The sequence below is a fragment of the Apteryx mantelli genome, chromosome 1 (genome assembly GCF_036417845.1).
Source record: "Apteryx mantelli isolate bAptMan1 chromosome 1, bAptMan1.hap1, whole genome shotgun sequence".
In the NCBI taxonomy this organism is placed as follows: Eukaryota; Metazoa; Chordata; class Aves; order Apterygiformes; family Apterygidae; genus Apteryx; species Apteryx mantelli.
The window spans coordinates 211,412,132-211,434,456 of NC_089978.1; the positions used below are offsets into that span (position 1 = coordinate 211,412,132).

At 38.3% G+C, this 22,325-nt stretch overlaps 1 protein-coding gene and 1 long non-coding RNA gene across 3 annotated transcripts in view; one reads left to right on the top strand and one right to left on the bottom strand.

Annotated features, from left to right (window-relative positions):
- LOC106485613 (uncharacterized) overlaps positions 1-22,325 on the top strand; it is a 540,848-nt gene that overhangs the window by 490,581 nt on the left and 27,942 nt on the right. The window lies entirely within an intron of this gene.
- Positions 18,261-22,325, bottom strand: part of CACNA2D1 (calcium voltage-gated channel auxiliary subunit alpha2delta 1) — a 421,781-nt gene continuing 417,716 nt past the window's right edge. For both annotated transcript variants that reach the window (XM_013944009.2, XM_067316841.1), the window contains one exon: positions 18,261-19,837. In XM_013944009.2, the coding sequence (XP_013799463.2) occupies positions 19,721-19,837 (117 nt within the window). In that variant the 3' untranslated portion in view covers positions 18,261-19,720. The remainder of the gene's footprint in view (positions 19,838-22,325) is intronic.

Here is a 22,325-nt window from a genome sequence, read left to right on the forward strand (position 1 = left end):
GCCATGTTCAGAATATTTTGAAGACATTCAGAAATCACTTGCATAAACACTCTACAGCAATATCTTGTCTGCCTTTTAATAAAAAGTCCTTTTCAGGAAAAAAAGGCCCAGATCCTACAAAATGCATATCACTTCCATTTCCCTTAACCCTCTGTGGCTCCACAGCTCCCCGCTAATAACACAATCCCATTCTATCTCATAAAGTTGCTACTATTTTTGCTATTTCCCTTTTCTATGTTTTATATGAGAAGCTTTAAGTATAGTAGAATCTCTTGACTGTCAGCTGGTGAGGGCAGGAAATATAATCAAAGCCTTACATGATATGAGCAGATACATTCCAGAATACCCCTTTACAACTGATTTCACAGAGTAATAGTGTTATCACCCGCAATATCTTAATTTTCATTTTTCAGACATGAAGGAATAGGTTATGATAGCATCTGGCAGCAAGAGAAAGGGAGTGAAATCCCTAATCACTTTATGCACGTAATTGGTTTTCCTTATTGTGTAGAATTATTCTGACGTAGATGTTGTCGATTCCTGGAGAGAAGGCTCTGCAAAGCACCTCACAGGACTCAGCATAAATACTGAAGGCCAGATCTACCAGCCTTACACTGAGTAGTGTTTTACTTCAGGGGTGGTCATATTAGCAGTGGATATGAATTCAGTTTGAGAAAAGGGGACAGAGACTGGCCCTTTAGGAGAGTGGTTTAGTCTCTTGGAAATGTGTCACTACAGTGAGTCCAAGGGAATTTCTGTGGATAACAGTTCTTTCCAGCCCATCATTTCAAGAGACTGCAATATAAGATTCTTGCAGTTTTGCTTTTTCAAAGGGAGACTTTTCAAGCATGAAGAAAGTGATTGGTGGAACAGGTGCATATATTCTCAAAAGTGAATATTTTCCTCATGTATTCAGAGGAGCAGCAAATCACTTTGTCATCAGACAAGAGATGATGGTTCCTTTTTCCTTTTCCATTTTGTTTTGTTTCTTTCTTAATTTTCTGAAATAAACTCTTGTCTTTCTACAAGATGTTATTTGAAAGGTATGATTCTCCCAAGGTAACAAGATTCCCAGTGGTTTATGTCGTCTTCTTTTATATATGAAAACTTGCAGTCCTCTACTCAGACAAGCTTTGTATCAAGGACATATACGGTCACATCAAGTGTATCACAGAATCACAGAATTGCTGAGGTTGGAAGGGACCTCTGGAGATCATCTAGTCCAAACCCCCTGCTCAAGCAGGGTCACCTAGAGCACGTTGCACAGGATTGCATCCAGGTGTGTTTTGAATATCTCCAGAGAAGGAGACTCCACAACCTCTCTGGGCAACCTGTTCCAGTGCTCTGTCACTCTCACAGTGAAGAAGTTTTTCCTCATATTCAGGTGGAACTTCCTGTGTTTCAGTTTGTGCCCGTTGCCTCGCGTCCTGTCGCTGGGCACCACTGAAAAGAGTCTGTATCATCAGCAAACTTGCTGAGGGTGCACTCTGTCCCTTCATGCAGGTCATTGATGAAGAAGTTGAACAAGACTGGACCCAGTACTGACCCCTGGGGACACCGCTAGCTACAGGCCTCCAACTAGACTCTGTGCCACTGATCACGACCCTCTGAGCTTTACCATTCAGCCAGTTCTCAGTCCACCTCACTGTCCACTCATCTAGCCCGTTCTCCTTGAGCTTGCCTATGAGACCATGAAATGCGGGTCTTCTTTGAGTAAAAAAGCTGTTATAAGTAACCCTCTGTTACGTAAGCAGTGTAGCTACATGTGGAATCCTAAGGACCTAATAATCAGGAATCTCAAGATTTTCCTTGACTTAGCTTTTAATTAGTTAATTAATTAATTTGATGAGTAAACATGAAAACAAAAACCACTTTTTTTTCCAATAAGTATTCAATTATGGAAAAGACTAAAGAGAAAATTATGTTCTTTAAGAAAAAATAAATAAATAGAAATTTGTATGGTTCCTGTCAGAGAAATAAGATTTAAAGCTAAGCTGAAACCATTTAGAGCTATGACTGAAACCAAACCTCAGCCTTTTTAACTTTCAGAAACCTTTGGTTAAGTTTATGTGCCTCAATTTTGCCAAAGATTTAGATACCTAAATATCTTTACAAAGATATTTATCCAAGGCAGCAGAAGTCAAAATTCTGTCCATATGTCATGGTTAAACATCAGTCAGCTTGCTTTTCTTAGCTTCGTACCATGTACAGAATAAACAGTTAACATTAGAAGCCTCTGTAAACTAGACCGTGTATCTCAAAAGAGCTCTAAGCACTGGTTTATTGAATTTACATTTCAAAAGTTCACAGTGGGTTTGAATTCAAAATATGCAGAGGAGAAATCAAATTATCCTTGTAGCTTTCTTTTTTTTCCAGTCAGACATCTAAACACATACAAAAAACAATGTCTAAGGACTGAAAACTAAGAACTTTTTTTCAGGAGCTTTTAGGAAATTTTCATAGCTTTACAAACTGGTGATCTAAAATCAGGAATATAAAAGAATTTTGAGGCGTTAATTTAAAATCAAATTTATGATTAAGGTCCCTAAATCCTGATATGGCTAACCATGAACTAAGCTATAACAACTTCTACCAACAGAGTCTGTGTTCCTGCATAGCTCATATATGAAACCTGGTTTAATGTTAAAATGGGTCATTGTCAAATAAGCTGTCAAAGCCTTTTTTCTTTCCCTACTCCTCCACACTTCTTTCCTTTTCTACTCCCTGACATAAACTCCCAGCCCTCAATATCTCCAGGGCACTGGAGATGCCTGGGATGACACGAGTTTCCATTTTTAATGACTGACTCAGCCATTTTTGATAATGGAGAGGGCAAATCGCTTTGGCTAAAGGTGTGGAGTATGGAGAACTTCTTATCAGGATTCTTAGCAGAGGCAAATAATATGTACTTACTCACCCAGCCTTAAAATAAACGTATCAATTTGTAGGTCTTTAGTTTAAGGCCTTGTCCATTTATATCAAAGAAAATATTTAATATGGTCCTATATGCGCAGCTCATATAAACTTGCATTACACAGTTTGCCTGAAGCCAACAATACAACATCTGGCATGGATGTCACACCACAAGTGTTTATTCCTACTGCATACATCTGAAATGACTTAGCTGAGCTGCCCACTTAGCCTCTTTCATTCATAACACCTGGAGGAGGTGAATGGACCTAGTTCGTGACACAGTCCCTTAGTATCACTTCCCATCTATGACTGCTAAATCTTTCAGACTAAATTCAGCCTCAGGCCCAACCAGTGCTGCTAGGAAGGTGCTTGTGAGTTTAGTCTGCAATTCCTGTACATATTGTCAGCACAAAAATAAAGTAGGATGCAACATGCCTTCCACCAGTTACCAAGCGAGTAAGCCCTGTGGGCAGGGATTTCACTGTCTCACCACTGAGTGTGAAACTGGACAGAAGTTACACTCCTGTGCAAAATGAGAGGGGGAAAAAGAAAGAAGAAAGAAAAAGGAATAATTACCTGCTTGTATGTGCCAGCAGATTCTCAGGGAGATATATTTTACGCCAGCTGAGTAGTGAATATAAGCTAAGAATATGACCCATAGATTTTAAAGCCAGAGGGTGTATTTGGGCCAGCCACCTGCAAAACATTGGTTGAACTTTTGCAATATAGCCATGTATATTCACACGGTTGCTTTTTGACCCGTTATGGACTAGGTTTCTGTGTTTTCTTCCCTTAGGCCAGTTGTAATTAGAGAGGGGATCAAAGCTGCAAAGTGTGGAGATACATCTCATGTACCCCACATCCAAGGGGCTTTGCAATTGGCATTTGCAGCTTGGTCCATCTCATTTTTGGATTCATTCTGACTCCACAAAGTAACTAGAGAATTGTCCTCTTGTTAGGAATTTGCCTGGCATTACAAGCCCGGTGAAGCAGTTTTGTGCATGTGCTCCCACTGTCAAGGTGCTTCCAGAATCTTTAGCCAAGTCCTTAGCCTGTGGTGAGCCATGGCTAATGGCGTGGGGAAATTTGCCTCTAATCTAGGATAATGTTTTTTTTAGACTTTACTGTGTAAGCTCTTTGCCTAAACTAGTCTTGCCATTGAATTAACCACAATTAAAAAGGATGAATATTTGTGGTTGGGAAGCCCAGACTGACAGCTTCTGACCTACTGCAGCCCTGTGGTGAGCTGGGTTGTGTTAGGAGAACGTTAAAGTGACTAAGACCTCCCATGTTCTACTCAACTGCATTTTGGTTACAGATGGGGTTATAACCCTTAGGCAGGCGAATTCCCCCACCCACTCTAACCGCCATAAATCAGTCCTCTTCAATACTTCTGACATACCCTACTGTATCCACTCCAGTCAAAACTGTATTTATAAAGCCTGGGTTTGTGAGGCTGCATCAGTTATTGGTGTTACAGACATGAGCAGTCCCTATCAAATTTTCACTGTTGGTAGTGGACCATGTGAATTCAGCCATACACAGATCTCACACACGTTTCCAAGTCCTACACTAGCACTCTGGAGCGGTGCCTATGTTGCTGTAGCTTGGAAAACACAGTAGCAAGGTCAAAACTTGCCAGCATAGATACAAATCTGGAAAGAGATAAAAGTTTAAGAGAGTAAATAAGATAGAAATTCTGCACAAGTTGGATTAAATAATTAGTATTACACTGAAAAAGCACTCAAAAGCACTAAGCTAGTGCATGAATAATAAACGCATTTTGTTATGCACGTATATGTCCTTGTTTTCCCTGTCAATAGGAGAAATTGTCAGCACAGGATTGGAAGGAAAACTAAAGGTCCATGCTACATAACACTTCCCCAGGTAGACTAACAAGGTCTTAAGTGAGATGAAAGACAAGAGTTACAATCTCTGCCTGAAAGACAACAGAGGAGACAGCAAGGGCATCACCAAATCCATCTAGTTGCTTCTATCAACACACCTATTTAACAGGTTAGCAGTAATTGTCCTTCTAAACCAGGGAAGTTATTATTGACTCATAACTATTGCCACAGTTCTTTCTGGTTTATATAAGGTCTTATTGTGTTTTTTTCTTAACACTTCACACCCTTTCTGTGTGTGTGCAGAGGAGATGATAAGAATTAAAGCTCATGCCATTATTCGTTTTTCTCTCACATACTGAAGTCCCCATGTTCAGTATGAACATTTTTACTCTGTTTCACCATAGGAAAAGCCATAACTAAACTGTTGTTTAAAACATTGCATTCCAGACTGATGTGATATTTGAGGCTAACTTTACTAATGTCTGACCTTCACAAGGAAATGCAATGAATAGCTACCGAAGGAATGATGAAATGCAGGTATCTACCTGTACCAGGAGCAGTGACCTGGGAAGTGTACAAGAGAAATAGGAGTCCTTTCTTTTATTATTATTATTATTATTATTAATTATTATTATTATTATCTCAGTTCATGAACTTTTAAGAAGGGGCATGTTCTGACCTTACATCTGACCTTAATTTCTCTTATGCAAGAAAATGCATTCCTTAAAGAGAGAGAGAAGCAAATGATGTACTTTAAAGTTATTCCTGTGTCTAATGCAAAAATTCTTGTTTAGATTATAAAACGACTCACATGAGCTTTCCACTGAAGTCAGCAGGATGGCTCACACGAGATGTTCATGTGCCCTAAGTTTGCAGGATACTGATCTCATATATTCATTATTTATTTATACATTGTCATGACATTCTTACTTCCGTCTCATATTTGTATCTTCCTTGTACTTTAAACAAAGACCCTGACCATTTTAGGCCTATGATTTTGCATGGAAGGCAAGAGGGTATTGAATTTCAGTGTGTACTTGCGTAATAAAAATCTAACGCTAATCCATTTTTATAGATCTCACAGTCAAAAAGAGTCACTGGTAGAAAAAGAGAGACAGATGAAATACTTTATCCTCTGTTCATCCTTCTAGCACTGATTGTAAATGCTGCTCTGTGCTTCTGAAATATTATATATTTATTTACTTGCTGGAAAAGTGTTCTGGGAAACTTCATGAATCACCAAACAGCTTGCAGTTTCTTGTGACGCATGGGGCATATGTTATAGTGACAGGCAGCACTTACACTACCAAATACAGCTGTTGAAGAACCAGTGTAGAATGTGCAGGTGCATGAAGTCCACAAGGACAAGAAAGAAAAAAAAGAAAAAAGAAGCAACTTTGCCAATTATTGTCTTTTTTATCAGGAGTCTCCCAATATTTCTTGATTTAAGAAAAACAGCACCTGGGGTCTAAGAACCTCAACTTTCTTTTTTTTAAAAAACTACTTTCCTTCATAGAAAAATGGGAATGAAGTGAACTTTAAAGGCTCAGAAACCAAATTATTGAATAAAAGAGAACCTCAAACTCACCTGCCTTTTTTTTTTTTTTTCACATTTTACTTTTATCAGATTAAGGTACTGTGAATATCATTCAAGGTGGGAATTAATTAATCCTAGATAACTGACCCAGCCATTTGCATTTGTGGATGGACAATAAAGGACTGAAAATGGAGAATATTTTTTTCCTATAGAATAGAATGTTCGACATAAAAGAGTGACCTGATTGCAACACCATTTCAGCTAGTAACTCTGAAAAGAGGCTGTGATGCTGATAAGGAAAGGTTAAACAACAATATATTCCACATCTGTCCTGATACTTAAGGCACTTTCAAGCTTTTCCCCTCATTCATTAGAAAGCTGAGAGACTAGAAGTCATTCTGACTAGCCGAATGTGTCTTAAACTTCATGGGCTGTTAGATTTTGTGGGATATTTACTTTTACGTGTGTAAAAAGAAAACCTGGGCCTCTAGTTTGGAGTCTTTGACAGATGGCTAAAAACCTGGGGAATCCAAGAGATCAAAGTTTACCTTTTCCCCATGAATACTGCTTATTCTTTTGTGGGAAATACAAACTCTTAATATTGAACATGACTTTATCTAATGGAATTATGGACTTCTTTCCCCACCCCAAAATTATAAATAAACTCAATATCAACTTACACAGCTGGGAAATATCCTTAAAAGCGAACTTCAACAAGTCCAACAACTGGAAAACAGTTATGATTTGTCAATAATGATGCAATAGGCAATAAAACCCAGGTGTCCCATATGCTGCTCATTCAGCTGCTGTCGCAATTGCTCCCATTGCTCGGGGCAGATCTGAGGGCTGAGGAGGGGCCTTGGCGGCCTCGTTGCCCAAAGGCCCCTCTCGCCACTGAAAAGCGTGCTGCAGAATAGGTGGGCTGCACACCCAGAAATGGCCAGTGGGCCCACACAGAGCGCCACGGACTTTTATCTGTAGATTGACTTCACAGATTTTATTGCATCTCAGCCTTTTTAAATGTTAAGTGCAGTTGTTTCTATATTTAGCAGTTCCTCTTCTAAAAAAAATAGCATTTTAAAGCAGAAGAGTTACTTCATTGCTGTTCTTATATCTAGCAAGTCACAAGCATGACTGATCTGTTTGGAAAGAGCCTGACTTCACAGAGGAGCTGTTGGACACATCATCAGCTTTCCTCATACTGCAATTAAATTTATATTAATTAAATTAAATTTTAAATTTTAGAGCAACGATTTATCAGCCTTCATTTGTGAATTACATCTCGGTCCTATACTTCATACAAACTGAAGTGCATTTATTACTTAGTAAGTATTAGAGACAAACTGTTTGCTTTGGAAAGAGGCAGGAATATGGCTGCAGTATTTTCTTTGCTATCTTTGCAATGTGAACATGGAATTCTTACAAAGAACAATAGTCACAATGTTTCATCATATTTTTAGTAGTCACTTCATTTTCCTGTGAAGGTTTGATTTAAGGAGAATGAATTACCAAATGTCACATATGATATACCCATGAGATATTGTAGTGTTTTAAATAGGAGTTTACTGATAATGTTGCCATTTGTTGAAATAACAAATCAAGAACCCTCTTGGCAAACACACTTTTTTGCTTGAGGAAAATTACAACAGCTAACAGCTTTTAGCTTAAGAGTTTAAAGTAACAATTCTCAAAATGGTAATATTTTATTTTTTTAAAGCATGAATATATCCAACTCTGAAATTACAAAAGATAAAATTAACTGTGATATCTCAAGCATAAAGTAGCTTTGAAAGGCAGCGTAATAGAACTTTCCACTGTAGGCATCAATATATTAGCTGTTAAATACTTTTATTCAGTGAAAGCATTTAAGCACATACTTGGCTTTATGCATGTGCAGTGTTCCTCCCACCAGTATAGTGAAATAAATGTTAAATTTAAAGCAAGTGCTTCAGTTCTATGGTTTTTATTCAATCCACCAAATGATTGTTTGGGGGAGCAACCAGATGGTAATACTAGAAACCTCAGAAAGCTTCTCCATAAATAATGTTTCTATTTTAAGAACAAATGTTTCTTGAATTTCCACACCCAGAAATGAAGATGAGGCTTGTGTCTTTTAATTGGTATAACTTACTATTATTAATACAAAAGAGGTAGAGAAAGTGCCTGCTACATACGTTCTAGCTCCATCAGTCACAGTTTCTGAGCCAAAAGGAGACTCACTGGCTGTCCACTCAATAAATGCTATCAGCCAGTAGTAAAGAGCATTATAATAAAAATGCAAGATTTTTTCAGGTTTGCTGCTCTGCTTGGGAGAAAAAGAGAATAAAGAATATATACTTCTAATTTTCCAAGTTTCTTCTAATATCTGTGGACTTCAACTGATGTTTTACCAATAGAAATATGCAAAAATATGAGTTTCAGCAAATGTTCTTTCTTCTTAAGCTCTAGCACATTTTCTTAAGGTTAAGTCAACAACAGGGGAACACAAGATGAAAGATGAATCACCTTTGAAAATATTAATCATGAATCCTAAAAAACCTAAGACAAAACATTGGTGAAGTCACTTAAAAAATATTCAGATGACTTTATAGTTTGTTTTCCAACAGCTGCATCTGTCTCTACTTCACATAAATGCAAGTTAGACATCTATAACCTCTGGGTTCTTTACAGATGTGGTCATGAAGTTGAGCATTTTTACATAAGCAAAAGCTAAACAAATTAATTTCAGGACACCATGTTTCCAAAAGGCAATCGCCTGGCACTGCCAAAGACTGTACTACTCCACACAAAACAACATCCAGACACTCTAGACATACTTTTCAAATTATTTGTGGCTTTAATTATGTATTTCATCTGTTAGGACTTCCTCTGACCAACAGTGAGTAATACCATGAAATACAGAGGGTCAGGCTAGTGTTGGTGTGTGCTTGCGCGTAGCGATGTTTGGAAGATGCCTGCAAGCCTTGCGAGCACCACCATAGCTGCGTTGCCTGAGCGCAGGGTTGGCATCTGCTAGCAGCCTGCATGGGCGAGGAAGGAGGAGAAAGCACAAGAGTTGGATGTGCATGTGACAGAGAACGATCACCACTCTCCTAAATGATGGGATGTGGAGGGATTCCTCACCCAGTATCAGCAAAAACTTCAAGGCGTGTTGGCTTGTCCATATGCTTCCTTCATGCAGCAGCCTGACAGCTCGCAGCCTTACATTCTCGGGTTGCTCACTGTTTTTACACTTCTGGTCACCATCAGCCTAGCGAAAGAGTAGCTACTTCTTCTAATGTGGCTAACATTCCTAAAAAGAGGTTTGTCTCTAATAAAAGATGTCTGCTTTTCAGAGGTGGTTAATCCTTCAATCCCCCTAACCAGTTTCTTCTCAGACATGCAAATGCTTGGCAGTCCTGAAAATTCAGACACTTCCTTAAGTGCATTACTAAATTAATGGCAGAATACCAAAAACAATACAGGGCAAACCCAGAGTGTTAGGCATGTCTGATATCCTAAAAAACCATAGCTACTAAATTCCATATAGTTTTAATAACAGATCCTATATCTATTGGAGAAAGGCTATGTCCATTACCACACTCATTCCATGTTCTGCACTTATAAAATGAACTATAGCTTGGCTTTATTTTTAATATAGCCTCATTACATACACAATATAAACTTTGAAAAAAACAGCTCATAAAGATATTAACAGTTTGAAGCAAAGAATATATTGTGTATTTCCTAATGGAAATCAATTAATTTGTGTGTGATTTATTGTTACTTTTAAAAGGATTTTCACTCTGTTGGAGGCCTTTATTGAAAAAAAAACAAAAAATATTTCACCATTAGCACTGTCATCATCATCTGTACTCTTGGAACTTGATTCTGGGATCCACTGGACTGTGTAAATCCTGAATTGGAGGCAAAAGCCTCAGCTACAGCGAAGGCAGTCCGCGGTCTTAGTTACAGCAGGGTGAATACAGCTGAGCTATAAAATACAGCTTTCCACATTATTATGTAATTTTAAAATGGCTATTAAAAAAGAAAAAGAAAAAAGAAAAAAAAAGCTTCTAGTAACAGAATATCGATTTACATGAGGCAACCTCTTCTGGAAACAATAAAGGTATCTATCTGTGCAATCCCCAGGATACGTTTTCATTCGGAGCAAGACCAGTTTCTATTTAAGACATTTCACTCAAGTATAGATTCCAGAAAATGAAATATCACACTGTACGCTCTCCTTCAGGGTCTACAAAGGAAGCCTGACACGCAGGCTGCTTTAAAGCACGCGCCTACTCATGTCTTCTCGCACAGAAAAGCACAGCAGGACTCTTTGACCTTGTGAAAGCAAAGGCACACTAGGAGATTGCTAGAAACCCACGGATAGTATCTAAAGGGCAGAGAAATATGTGTCCATGGGTATACTTATATTCCCAAACAAAAACTTAACACCTCAGAAATCTTAGTTTAACACCTATCTTGCCCAAGAGGTGTGCAAGCAATGCAGAAACCATTCTAACTTAGTTGCCTAATTTGCACATTTTTCTCACTGAAATTTTAGGCATCTGAAAACTCAGGTATGATCCAGCTCATTGAGTTCCCTGCTATTAATAGAGGGAGAGAAAGAGCAGGAAGAAAGAGAGAGAGAGAGAGAGAGAGAGGGAGGGAGGGAGGGAAGGAGGGATACAGTGTTTTTTGCTCTTCCAGTGCATGGCTCTCGCCCAGACACCACTAGAGAACCACCAGGCAGTACCAGCACCCCCAGGAGGGCTCTCAGCCAAGCGGATGCACCTGATGGAGAGCAGGAGGCATTATCGTGGTGCCAGATGGGCCCTTCTCCACAGACTGCTATAATACTAGTGCTTTCCTATCTGTTTTCCCCTGGGCAATGTTATCCTTACATTTCTGGTTCCACAGTGAGTTAAGTTCAACAGGAGAACTTTCTTAACCTCAAACTAAGTAACTTGTCACCTTGAACTTCCATGTCAGCGCCCTAGCTATAGGATTATGCTAAGTTAGATACAATCACTTTTGGATATGGAATTTTTGGTTGAATCTATTAACAATATCTTTTCCAAGCAATAAAATAGTCTACCAAAACCAAAGACCGGGCTCAGTCCTACGTAGTACTAAGTGCTTAGCTTTAAGCACTGACTACTTTCATTGTAGATAAGGAGACTTTTCATTCACTGAAAATTAAGGATGTATTTTAAGGTATGACACTATGTGATTTGCAAGATTGGAATCAGACATAAATACAAAAAAGCACAAAAGAAAATGAATAAACAAAAACAAACAAAAACCTCCCCTGCTGATTTAATGGCATAAATACCATAATCAACAGTGCCTGAGAAACTCTGGCTAACTTCAGAATCCCAAATCAGAGCACTTAAGGCGTAAAATGTGACTTTGGCAAAATTTGGGACCCTAAACTCACAAAACTGTTGATCCTCAGAATCCTGCACACAACTGCCATTTACCTAGGTAGAAATACCAAACCTCTCTAGATGGCTGTAGATCTTAAAGCCATTCACATAGCTATCTCTCTGTTTTACCTCATGCCATATCATTTATAATGCTAGGCAAATCCAATCATTTAGAAAAAAAAAATAAGCTACATATTTTTCTTCTGATGGCAAGACAGCCACCAGAGCAAGTTTCTCTCAGGACCTGTAGTTTTGTCCACTAGGACTGCACAGCAATGACTGCTAAGGTGGAATCTACTCAGCAATGACTGTTAAGGTGGAATCTATTCAGCCCAGATCTTGGTCCTGGGAACTAGGTGGATCCAGCAAAACAGAAGCCAGGTTTTGAATTCATACAATGCCTGCAATGCCTGATGTCTCTCCCTGCTCTAGCATCTTACTGCCTCAATTTCAACAGCGAGGTTGTGTTTGCAACTGCAACCAGCCCTCTCATGGCTGGTCGTCTGAATATGCTCTCCTGATTATGCTGACTGGGTGTCCATGGAGCAGCCTAGGAGCCTAGACACCTAGCCGTGTAGCCTGAATATAGTCTTATCCTGGAGCTGAATCCAGCTGCCCATGATTTAGTACCAGGTTCTCAAAGGTTTCATGCATGATATTATTTCCCATACTGGAATTCCAGAAAGATGTCAAAAGGAAGTCCTGCAGTCTCTTATCCTTTGCACAGATTACAGGTAACCAGCATAGGAGAACAGTCCTAATTTCCAGGCCCTTAAAATTGAGGATTACTATAACTTTCCAGGCAGAGGCGAATTTTAGTTGCCTGCAGTTTTCTCTTAGAACTAACCGATTCCTGAAAATATAAAGGCATATATGGCAAACTGACTAACCCCTACCGTAGTATCAACTGTTTGGACTCTCAAAATAGTTTAGTGGAATAATACATGTTAATCACACATACTATAACTTAGTATTAATGATTAGTCAGTATTCCAAGTATGTTAATTACCCTTTCCAGACTCTTGTCCTAGGCTATAGCGTGTGTGTGTGTGTGTGTGTGTGTGTGTGTATTATAATACCAAGAACACTTATTTTTAAATAATTAAGCCACAGAGTGTAGGCTGAGATCATAAAAGGAGTCTGGGTTAAAGCAACAAAAGTTAAAATGGAAATTCTGAGATCTCTCCCATTCCAAATTCCATGCATTTTACTTTGTGTATGAAATAGCTCATTCAGTGACTGAAAAATGATTGAAAAACTATCTTGAAGAGGAAGACTGAATATAACTGAAGTCCTGTATTTCACATTTCCTTTTGAAGACCAGCTGTCAGAAACTAATGACACCACGAACCCTTTAAAAATGGCATGAAAATAATGGAAAAAGTAGCAGATGCAGCTTTACCTAATGTGAAGATTTCTCTCTTTGAAAAGATATACTGCTAAAACTGTAAAGTAGAAGCTTCATTGTTAAGAATTCATTTTCAGATCATTAAGGCAGATGGTCAACATTTGGGCAGGGCCAATGGCTTGGACAGCAAGTTCCCAGACTCTTTTCCCTGAGAAGTGAACTCATATGACTAATTTTAGACAACTAAAGTTGGGTGAGTCAAACCACAGCCATCATGCTTAGCAGTTCCCCAAAGGAAACACTTGCATTCTCAAGTTCAAAAAACTATACTGCTAAATGGGATGTAACTTGAAGATCTAGTCAAGAAAATGCTTAGACAGTGGGATCCAAGAAAAAAAGAGGTTCAAAACCCCAAAGAAACAAAGGTATAGGTGTTTTATTAAAAGGGGTGCTTCTGGGTTTCTGAAAAAGTTTTCAGAAGGAACAGTCAGCCTCTGCGAATGTGATATTCCAAATCATGAAATCAGAGAAATGTGTGTGTGTGTGTGTGTACATATATATATATATGTATGCATATATATACACACACATACTCATATATATGAACACACACATGTGTATACATGTATGTGTACACGTATATATATAAAATAGAAGAAATACTGTTAGAATCCATTTAAAATTCATTCTCCTGCAAAAAACCTCATTCCCCTTCCCTCCTGCCCCATGCACACTTTGTGACCAAAATCTCATAATAGCCTGTGGGAAAGGGAGACACTGGTTTCACTGCCTTTTGCAACAGGCAGCAAAAGCACTGCACCCCTTTGGGTGTGCTTTTGTTCAGTCAAGCAGTACTAGGAGTACTGGGCTAATAGATGTGACAGTGAAGGATTTTTATAACATCACTGTTATATAACTTTGTGATTTTCATAGATGGTTAGCAGCAAAAGCGCTGCATTGGACGATGTGAAGTCATCTCTCAAAACAACGGGATATGACAGGCCAAGTGTATTCCGGCTTGATTTGCACTGGGGACTAAGGTAGAATATCTCACTGCAGCACAGCCGTGCCCAGATTGAACTGCTGAAGTCAAAGATGCTTGTAGAGTCCAGAAATGGGGGGGGGAGAAAAAAAGTGTCTACCCTTGATGCTTAATAGATAATATATTGTAACACAGAATTTAAATTAAATGTGTGCTGGGAAGGGATTTGGAGGTTTCTTTCTCCATCTCAACGGCAGTCGGCACACAGAGAACGTGATACAATTAGTTCAGCATGTGGGGTTAATCATGTAGTTACACAGCAGTGTTTAATCTAGCTGAGGCCAGTAATCTCTGGACGTTGATCTGCAGTGTCAGGCGCTGCCTCGCAGCATTTCCACATGGGCGAGCTGGTACTCTGCAGCGTTCGAATCTGTATTTGATTTCTTACCCTCTTATCTGACTCCTCAGGCATTCAGTAAACCCAGCTGTAATTTATGACTGCAATTCTGTTCGGGCTCTGACACATATGCAGCAAAGGATTAAAATCAGACGTCTGAAAGCGGTTACCACTTCCAGCCATCCGCCCTGCCCTTCTGATGGAGATCGCCACTGCCACAGCAAAAAGGGCTGAAAACCCACTGAAGCAGCACCTCAACGTTTCAGGCCTGTTTATTAAGGTAAAAGAAGCCTGCTCGGAATGTAATGATGCGCGGGAAACCGCAGCAATGCAGAAGCCCCTTCGTAAATCCTGGAGGCGTCTCCAACAGCGCTGGGGCAACAACCGGGGCAGCAACCTTGGGACCCTCTGGCACTATCCCGCTTCTCCCTGTGAGCGAACACTTGGCGCCCATCCGCGTTTCGGAGTCAGGCAAGGGCAGCCCTTCTCAAAGCAGTAGCTTTGCAGCGACTGGGCTATTCCAGAGGCTTTACAGACTCCTACTTTGCAGACCCTCAGCTTTCACTGGTTACAACTTTTTTTAAAAAACTTTTTGAATGTTGGCAAATCTGTTTTAGACTCTTGGGTATGATTTTTTGGCAAACTCAGAAATATTATTCAGCAATTATGTAGGCCCTATTTACACATTATTATTATACACAATGAACAGTCAAACTAGTTACTGATTTTAAATGATAAACTTTTATTCTGAATATACTGTTTTTGCACAAGAATTAACACAACAGTTCTAGGATTATAAATTTTTTATAACATTATTGTACAAATTTTTACAAAAAAATTGTTTTTCCAGGCTTGTCAAGTTCCACAAAAGTGTCAAGAGAACACAAGAAAAGGGAGAAAGACCTGCTTGCCTTATGAGAGCAAATCAAGCCTCTTTTGCGGGAACACACACTGAGCATTTCAATAAAAATACCCCAGAAAGCATGATCCAGACATTCCATATGACACGAGAAGAGAGGACAGCGTTGTCAGATCACAATCGCAATTTCATGGCATCTGAACAAGACAGTATCCCTTTAGCCTCAGTGAAACTATTTCTTCAAGATGATATTTTTCTTTTAAACCATAAACAGGACAGATGCAAGTAGCTGGGAAGAGGGTGAGGCTGACTCTTCAAAACTCTTGAATTGTTTGCAGACACTTTGTTTTCATTTTTTTACAGTAGTGTACAATGAATATTAACAATATTAACATTGCGGTATGAAGAAAAAAAAGAAAAGTTTGGCCTTTGTTAAAGGCTTGGATGTCCAATGAAGCTGGGGAAAATTTATACTAAGAAAGGAGTTATTAATATTCCACCTTCAGCAGACATTCTGAAAACATCGCAGAGCTTTGCAGTGCCTCGTAGGCATTCATATACTTCTTAATAACCAGTGTGCTAGGATCTGAATTTTTAGGACCAGCGGGACTGAGGTTGCCTTTTGAAATTAGGACATACTAAGTATGCTCTCTGAGCTTCAGTGTTAATGGGAACAAAAGGTCTCAATGTCTTTTAAATGATACCGAAAAACTCTCAACCACAGCAAGTAACACTTGGGTTGCAAAGGCCACTTAAAAGGGATACTGCCTATTTGAACCCAGTAAGGCCAGTTTTTAAGTTAGTAAAAGGAACATTATAGGAAAACTTACAAATGGCAGCAACACTGTTTTTTGTCAAGTTAAGCAGTAAAGCCTCAAGCATTAGAAACATGAAAAAAGATCATACTAAAGTCTCAAAGGTACAGGACCTAAAAATCTTGTCAATCAAATCCACTATGTCATGTTAAAAACCTGTTACAAATATGGACCACGGTCAGTGTTTTGGCAGTAATGCTGGTTGTTTAAATGAAAAAAATCAGAAAGAAACCTTTCATGTTAAGTCCTAAGACCATGTTTTGTATAGTACCAGGCCGTAACAGCCTTAATGGTAGTTATTTGTCAGACGTACTAAAGGCTGCATGACTTCTGTGTAAACTAAAACAGTTCAGTTTATCTCTGTCGCTTAATGCTATTCAAAGGATCTAAGCAAATATCAACATAGCTTATTACCTTTTTTTTTTTTTTAAATACAGCATATTGTAATTTGAATATGTCCCATTTGAAAGCCTAGGATCAAGTTTCTTCTCTACCAAAGAAGAGAAGATGACTATTATGCATTACCTGCGAGTAAGAACACTCTTCTGTATAAGAATATGGATCCGCTCCCAGAAGTTATTTCTAACAGATTGGTGTTTTTGACACAGCTAATGTTCACATTGCATTTGCTTTCTGGTGTGCTGCATTTCATAGGTACATAGGTAGTGCATTTAAAAAAATCTTGAACTTTTAGAAATCATTAGGCTACAATTGGATTAAATATGGTTTTCTGCAAGCAGAAGCCAAAACTTCATTTCTTTTCTGTTGAAAGTACTGAATTTTATGGGCACGGTATTAAACCCTGCCAGGAGGGCCAAATCCTGAGTTTTCTATCTCTTGTCAGATAGCTTTTATTGGTGGAAAACTAGGGTGTTTATACAGAAACATGTTTCTTCAGGTATTAGAGGAGGGATCAGGAGAGGAACAAAGAGCATCTCCCTCTTTGGCTAACCCCAGCAGGCAAACGCATGTGCCGTGCCGTCCCTCCTGCCTTGCCTGAGCACTCCAGAAGGACATAGGATGAACGCCAAAGCCCCAGCTGTCTTCTGGGGCAGCACGGCGTTGAGGCAGCTTGCTTTATGCCTCCAAACTCTAATCAGACCTTCATGAAGTAACTCAGGATGGGGCTCACGCCTGTGAGCAAATTCTTCTGAAATGTAAGTAAGGTAACTTTTCCATGAAGGGTTTCTTTTGGGAAGCTAAGTGAAAAACTATAATATACTAATACGCCAACAAGCTTCCGAGTAATTAAAAAGCAAAATCCAAACTAATATGCATTTTAAGTAATCTCAGAGTAAGAGCTATGAGTGTTATAAGTATTGGCCTAATCCTACAGTACTTGCTCTCCCCATAAAAATTCAACTGGTGATATTAAAAAAAAAAAAAAAAAAAAAAATCAGGGTATCGCCTCAGCAGTAGAGAGACTAATTATTTTATCAGGCGGTATCAGCGATGGGGTGAAGAGAGGTATAGTAATGTGACCGGAAGGGAGAGCTCCAAGATTATCTTCACCTCTGTCATCCAAATTACCTCACTTTTCCGAAGGAAGACCTGGAGTCATCCAACACAGTCAATTGTACTTTTAATCCCATGACTTTACAAGAGATATTTCCTAAAAAGCCAAATGTGATCACCAAAAAAAAAAAAAAAAAAAAAAAAATCTGTAGGGCTTTTTTTTACTGTTTTCCCTTACTGTAATCCCAAACGTGAGAAAATACATAGCTGGAACCAAGGTATATGAGAAAAATAACGATCCAACCCTGGGTACAGCTACAGTAGACATTTGATCTTTCAAGCCATGCCATGGCTTTGAGTAGCTTCTTCAGTTTTCATTGGATATTAATGCATGCCCAATTATTTCTTTAAGCTTTTGATATGATCAAAATGATATCAGTTGCCAGCATATACACACCAATGCTTTGCATTTTCTTACTTTTTTAAAGAGCTAGTGTATTGTGCCATGTTAATATTTGCATATTGCAGTTGTTAGCAAAATTGTACGATATCAGCAGTTGCACATTCATTGGTTTAGCTGTCTTGCAATACTGTTTAGTTCTGAAAACTAGAAAAAAGCGCAAATCATATTCTGCATCAACACTATGCTACACTGTCATATTGCAATTTACTGCACCGATCTGTATCACCAATGAGGTTGTATAAAAACAACTTTTAAAATTATTATTCACAATCAAGTATCAATGTGCATATACAGAGATTCAAGGCTCCCCATTTGTTTAGATCTTGTTCTGATTTTAGCAACCAGGAGATTGGCTCTGTTAATTTGCTATTTCCAATAACAAATAGCAACAGAAAAAAAATTAACATTATAGAGGTTTTTATATAAAGGAAACAAAGGGGGAACCCGATATGAACCTTACAGAACATATAACTTCAAAAATAAATATGTCAAATCTGATTTTTATATACTGAAAATATCTGTACACAGGTTTTCATGTGAGAGCGCTATTCTGTAAAAAATCCACCTCAACCCTTTTGCTACGATAGCTAAATTTACCCTATTTTCTTAGCTTTTTCATTGCACAGTATATTCAGAGCTCTGTTTAATAATATAATTTAATATGATTTGATTGCAACACATTGCAATGATCAGTTTCTCACACAACAAAAGAATCACTCAGTTACCTTTTCAATAGACTATACTCTACCATCAAAGAAAACAAACTGAAAAACAATAACGTAGCATCATCATCATGCAAAATACCCTTGGAAACCAACGTTCAATAATCACAAAGACATTTTTTTTTATTCACAAGCATTTTGTCTGAGCATTTAAAGGATTTGACTAGCATTATATATAACTGCATTGTGAAGAGAAAGTGATTATTACATTGAAATTAACATTTTTCTGATAGATGGCATAAAGTTCAAGAAGCAAATCACTTTTCAGTTAAGCTCTCAAGCACCTTTATATTTCTAAATACAGTAGTTTCTCCCTTTCTTTTTTTTTTTAAACCAACAATTTACAAACCTACCAAAACTTGGCTGGCCACCTGTTCTGATTAATTTTGGAAAATAAACCACTCATCATAAAGCATGTCAATGCTGATGAACTTCCGATGAAGACTAGCCAATACTTTCATTTCACTCAACTGGTTTGGACAAAACTGATGTTCAAAGAATCCATCATGGTACTAGTAAAGTATATTGGGGCAGTACTTTTTTTTTTCTTTTTTTTTTATATATATATATAACAAATGTTCATGTAAAAGAATATAAGATCTTCAAGAAAATCCAAAGATTAAAATAAATGAAAATCATATATATAAGCTATTTTAAGGGGAGCCCTTTTACATGAAGTCATCAATATTACACCAACAAACAAACAAACAAAAATCTGAGATTCCCCAATGAAGCACGTACAGAATTCTGTTCAGATGGCATAGATGATGCAGCATTCACACAAATTTAAGGATCTGACACTCCAACATGCAGCCACAGTGGGTGCCTTTATGAGTCTTACAAAGAGTGATAACCAGACACGAGCATTGCTGTTCTTCTGCTGTCTGAATAGCTGACCCTTTTAAAATGAAACTGAGGCTATTGTTTTGGCCGGGTCTTGATTAAGTTATGCAGGTTTTGGTTTAGCAAGGTCATAACTGGCAGTGTCTGCTGCCAGATAACAACCAAAGCAGGACAAACTGAATTCCTACCATCGACCACAGCGATGGACTCAGACCAGAGACACCACCGCAGTCAGCTGAATCTTCCTGTTGACAAGAAAAGAAGAAATAATTTAAAATTAATTACAAATATATTACCTGAGAAATAATCTATATTTTAGACTTCAAAATTTTGAACTATCCTTGAAGCACCCATTTTGGTGTTAAATACATTATTTTGCCTAAAATAACATCAAAATAGTTCTTGGAAGCTGTCTAATGTTTGATAGAGTGGCATTACTATAGTAACTATAAACATGAAAAGATTGAATACTTACAGACTTACTGCAGTCACTTATGAACTAGACAGGATGCTTACACAATCAAACAAGAAATAATACAAAGTGTGCTCGGGGGCCCTGAAAAACCACATCTATGCTCCTTAGCATTACGTCAACTTTGGGATTTTGAGTATCACTTTATTGCAAGGAAAGATGGAAGAACATATAACTTTTCAAGATAAGAAAACAAATACAAGACTATATTCACGCCTATTGCATTGACATGGTCACACATTAAAAAGAATATATTTTACAGATACAGATATGATCAAAAAGAATGAAATTCCCTTCTCTGTCTCCGATGCTGCATTCCAGTGTAAGAACTCAATTTTATACTAGCTTTTTGTACACTTTTCATGACATCTGTAGACAAGACACTCTTGAGCCAGTTTGAGGGCTTGCTGCGAGCTGCACTGCTCTGTCACACACCAGTAGACCTAACTATTCATTATGCCACCAAGGAATCGCAGCTCTTGGATTACATCAGCCTTTTTCCCATTCTTTTTTTTACCATTAATTGCTGTTATTTGGCCATATTTTGCCTATATTACACAGTGTCTTTTGCATCATGGACTTATTCATTAGTGTGGCTGAAATACATTTGATACAAGTTCTTGAGTCTTTAACATCTTTATGTTTTATTATTTCTCAAGACTGACATAATCTACATTTTGCTGTCCAGAACTCCAGGGAAATGCTCCAGCTATCCCCTGCTACAGTCTGTCCTCTGAGTCCCAGATTCACAAGCAGCTCTGTGGGCTGAGAATATTTGATCTTCCACTTGTTTTTGCTGTATTCTACACCCATACTGTAATGAGATATTTTCCATTTATTTGCACCAAGGGATCCAGCGTCTCCAAGGAGGAGACAATGATCAAGGTGGGGAGGGATTTAGGCTTATTAGGAACTGGGGAAACTTTTTGAACAGTAGAAACATGTGCAGGAAGGGTAGGCTGCACCTTAGCTGTAACAGAGCTGGGCTGCTGGCACAGAAATTAAAAAGGTTGCAGGGGAATATTTAAAATAGAAAGCAGAGGAAAGCCAACAGGCATGGGACAGCGCCTGGTTCAGACTGACATGCCCCGAGGCAGACATAGCTAATATTCAATGTGCCTTTGAAAAGGCCAGGAGAGGAATAAAACAGCACAATCGGAATAAATAAGGAAGGCTCCTTTAGGACACCATCAGTTTACTGGCACATCCTTAAGCAAAACTTCCAAGTGCTTCTACATGTAGGAACGTAAAAATAGCATGGGGGAATTAAGACACTGGTCATCAAACGATCATCCCAGTATAACAGACTTCTCAGAGACCTGGTGGAAGGAGAATAATAAGTAGGATAGAGCGTCATCAGGCTACCAACTTTATAAGAATGATAGTGTAGGACGTACAGTGGGAGAGTGGCACGGCACGTTAAGAATAATACGAAGTGTAATAGCATAAAGATATTGCAGGAAAAGGAAAGTGTAATGGAATCCCTGGGGGGAAGAAATTTCAGACTCTTATAATAAAAATGTAATACTAGGATTGCACTGCTGGCCCCCTGAGCAAAATGATAATATCAGTCAGGAAATATTACATGAGATTAGAGAAGCCACATATAGACTGGATCAATGCCCTATCAAAATGAGATGCAGAAATCAAATTTTTGGATGCAGTAAGTGACTGCCTCCTATAACAAAAGAATAGGTTTTTGAATCTTGAGTGACGCACAGGACCCACTTCAAAAATTATTAGCGGAAAGCTGCTCCATAGTAAAGACCACCATGCAATTGGAGTTAATATTATTTTATGAGAGATCAGGTCAAGCAAAACCAACACAAAAGACACTCAATTCCAAGAAAGGGAACTATGTGAAAATTAGGCAAGCAGTTAAAAAAAAAAAAAAAAAAAGAAGAAAACAAAAACCAGAAAACAGGAAAAAAAAAACCTGAAAGAAGCAGCCTAAAAAGCAAGACCCCCACATAATCCCAAATGTTGTATTGCATGGGAAGCCCAGGTAAAACAAATGCCGCAATTAAAAACAAACAAAAAACCCCAAAACCAAAGCCAAAACAAAACAAAACAAGAAAACCCTGCATCAATCAGTAGGTTGATTAAACAAGCTGTCATAGGGAGAAGGTCAGCATTTAAGAAATGAGAAATTTACTGAAATGAGGAGAACAAAAAAGCTCATAAAAATGGCATATTAAATATAAACAGGAAATTAAGAGGGCTGATAAAGAATTTGATAACCTCCCTGCAAAGGGAGCTCG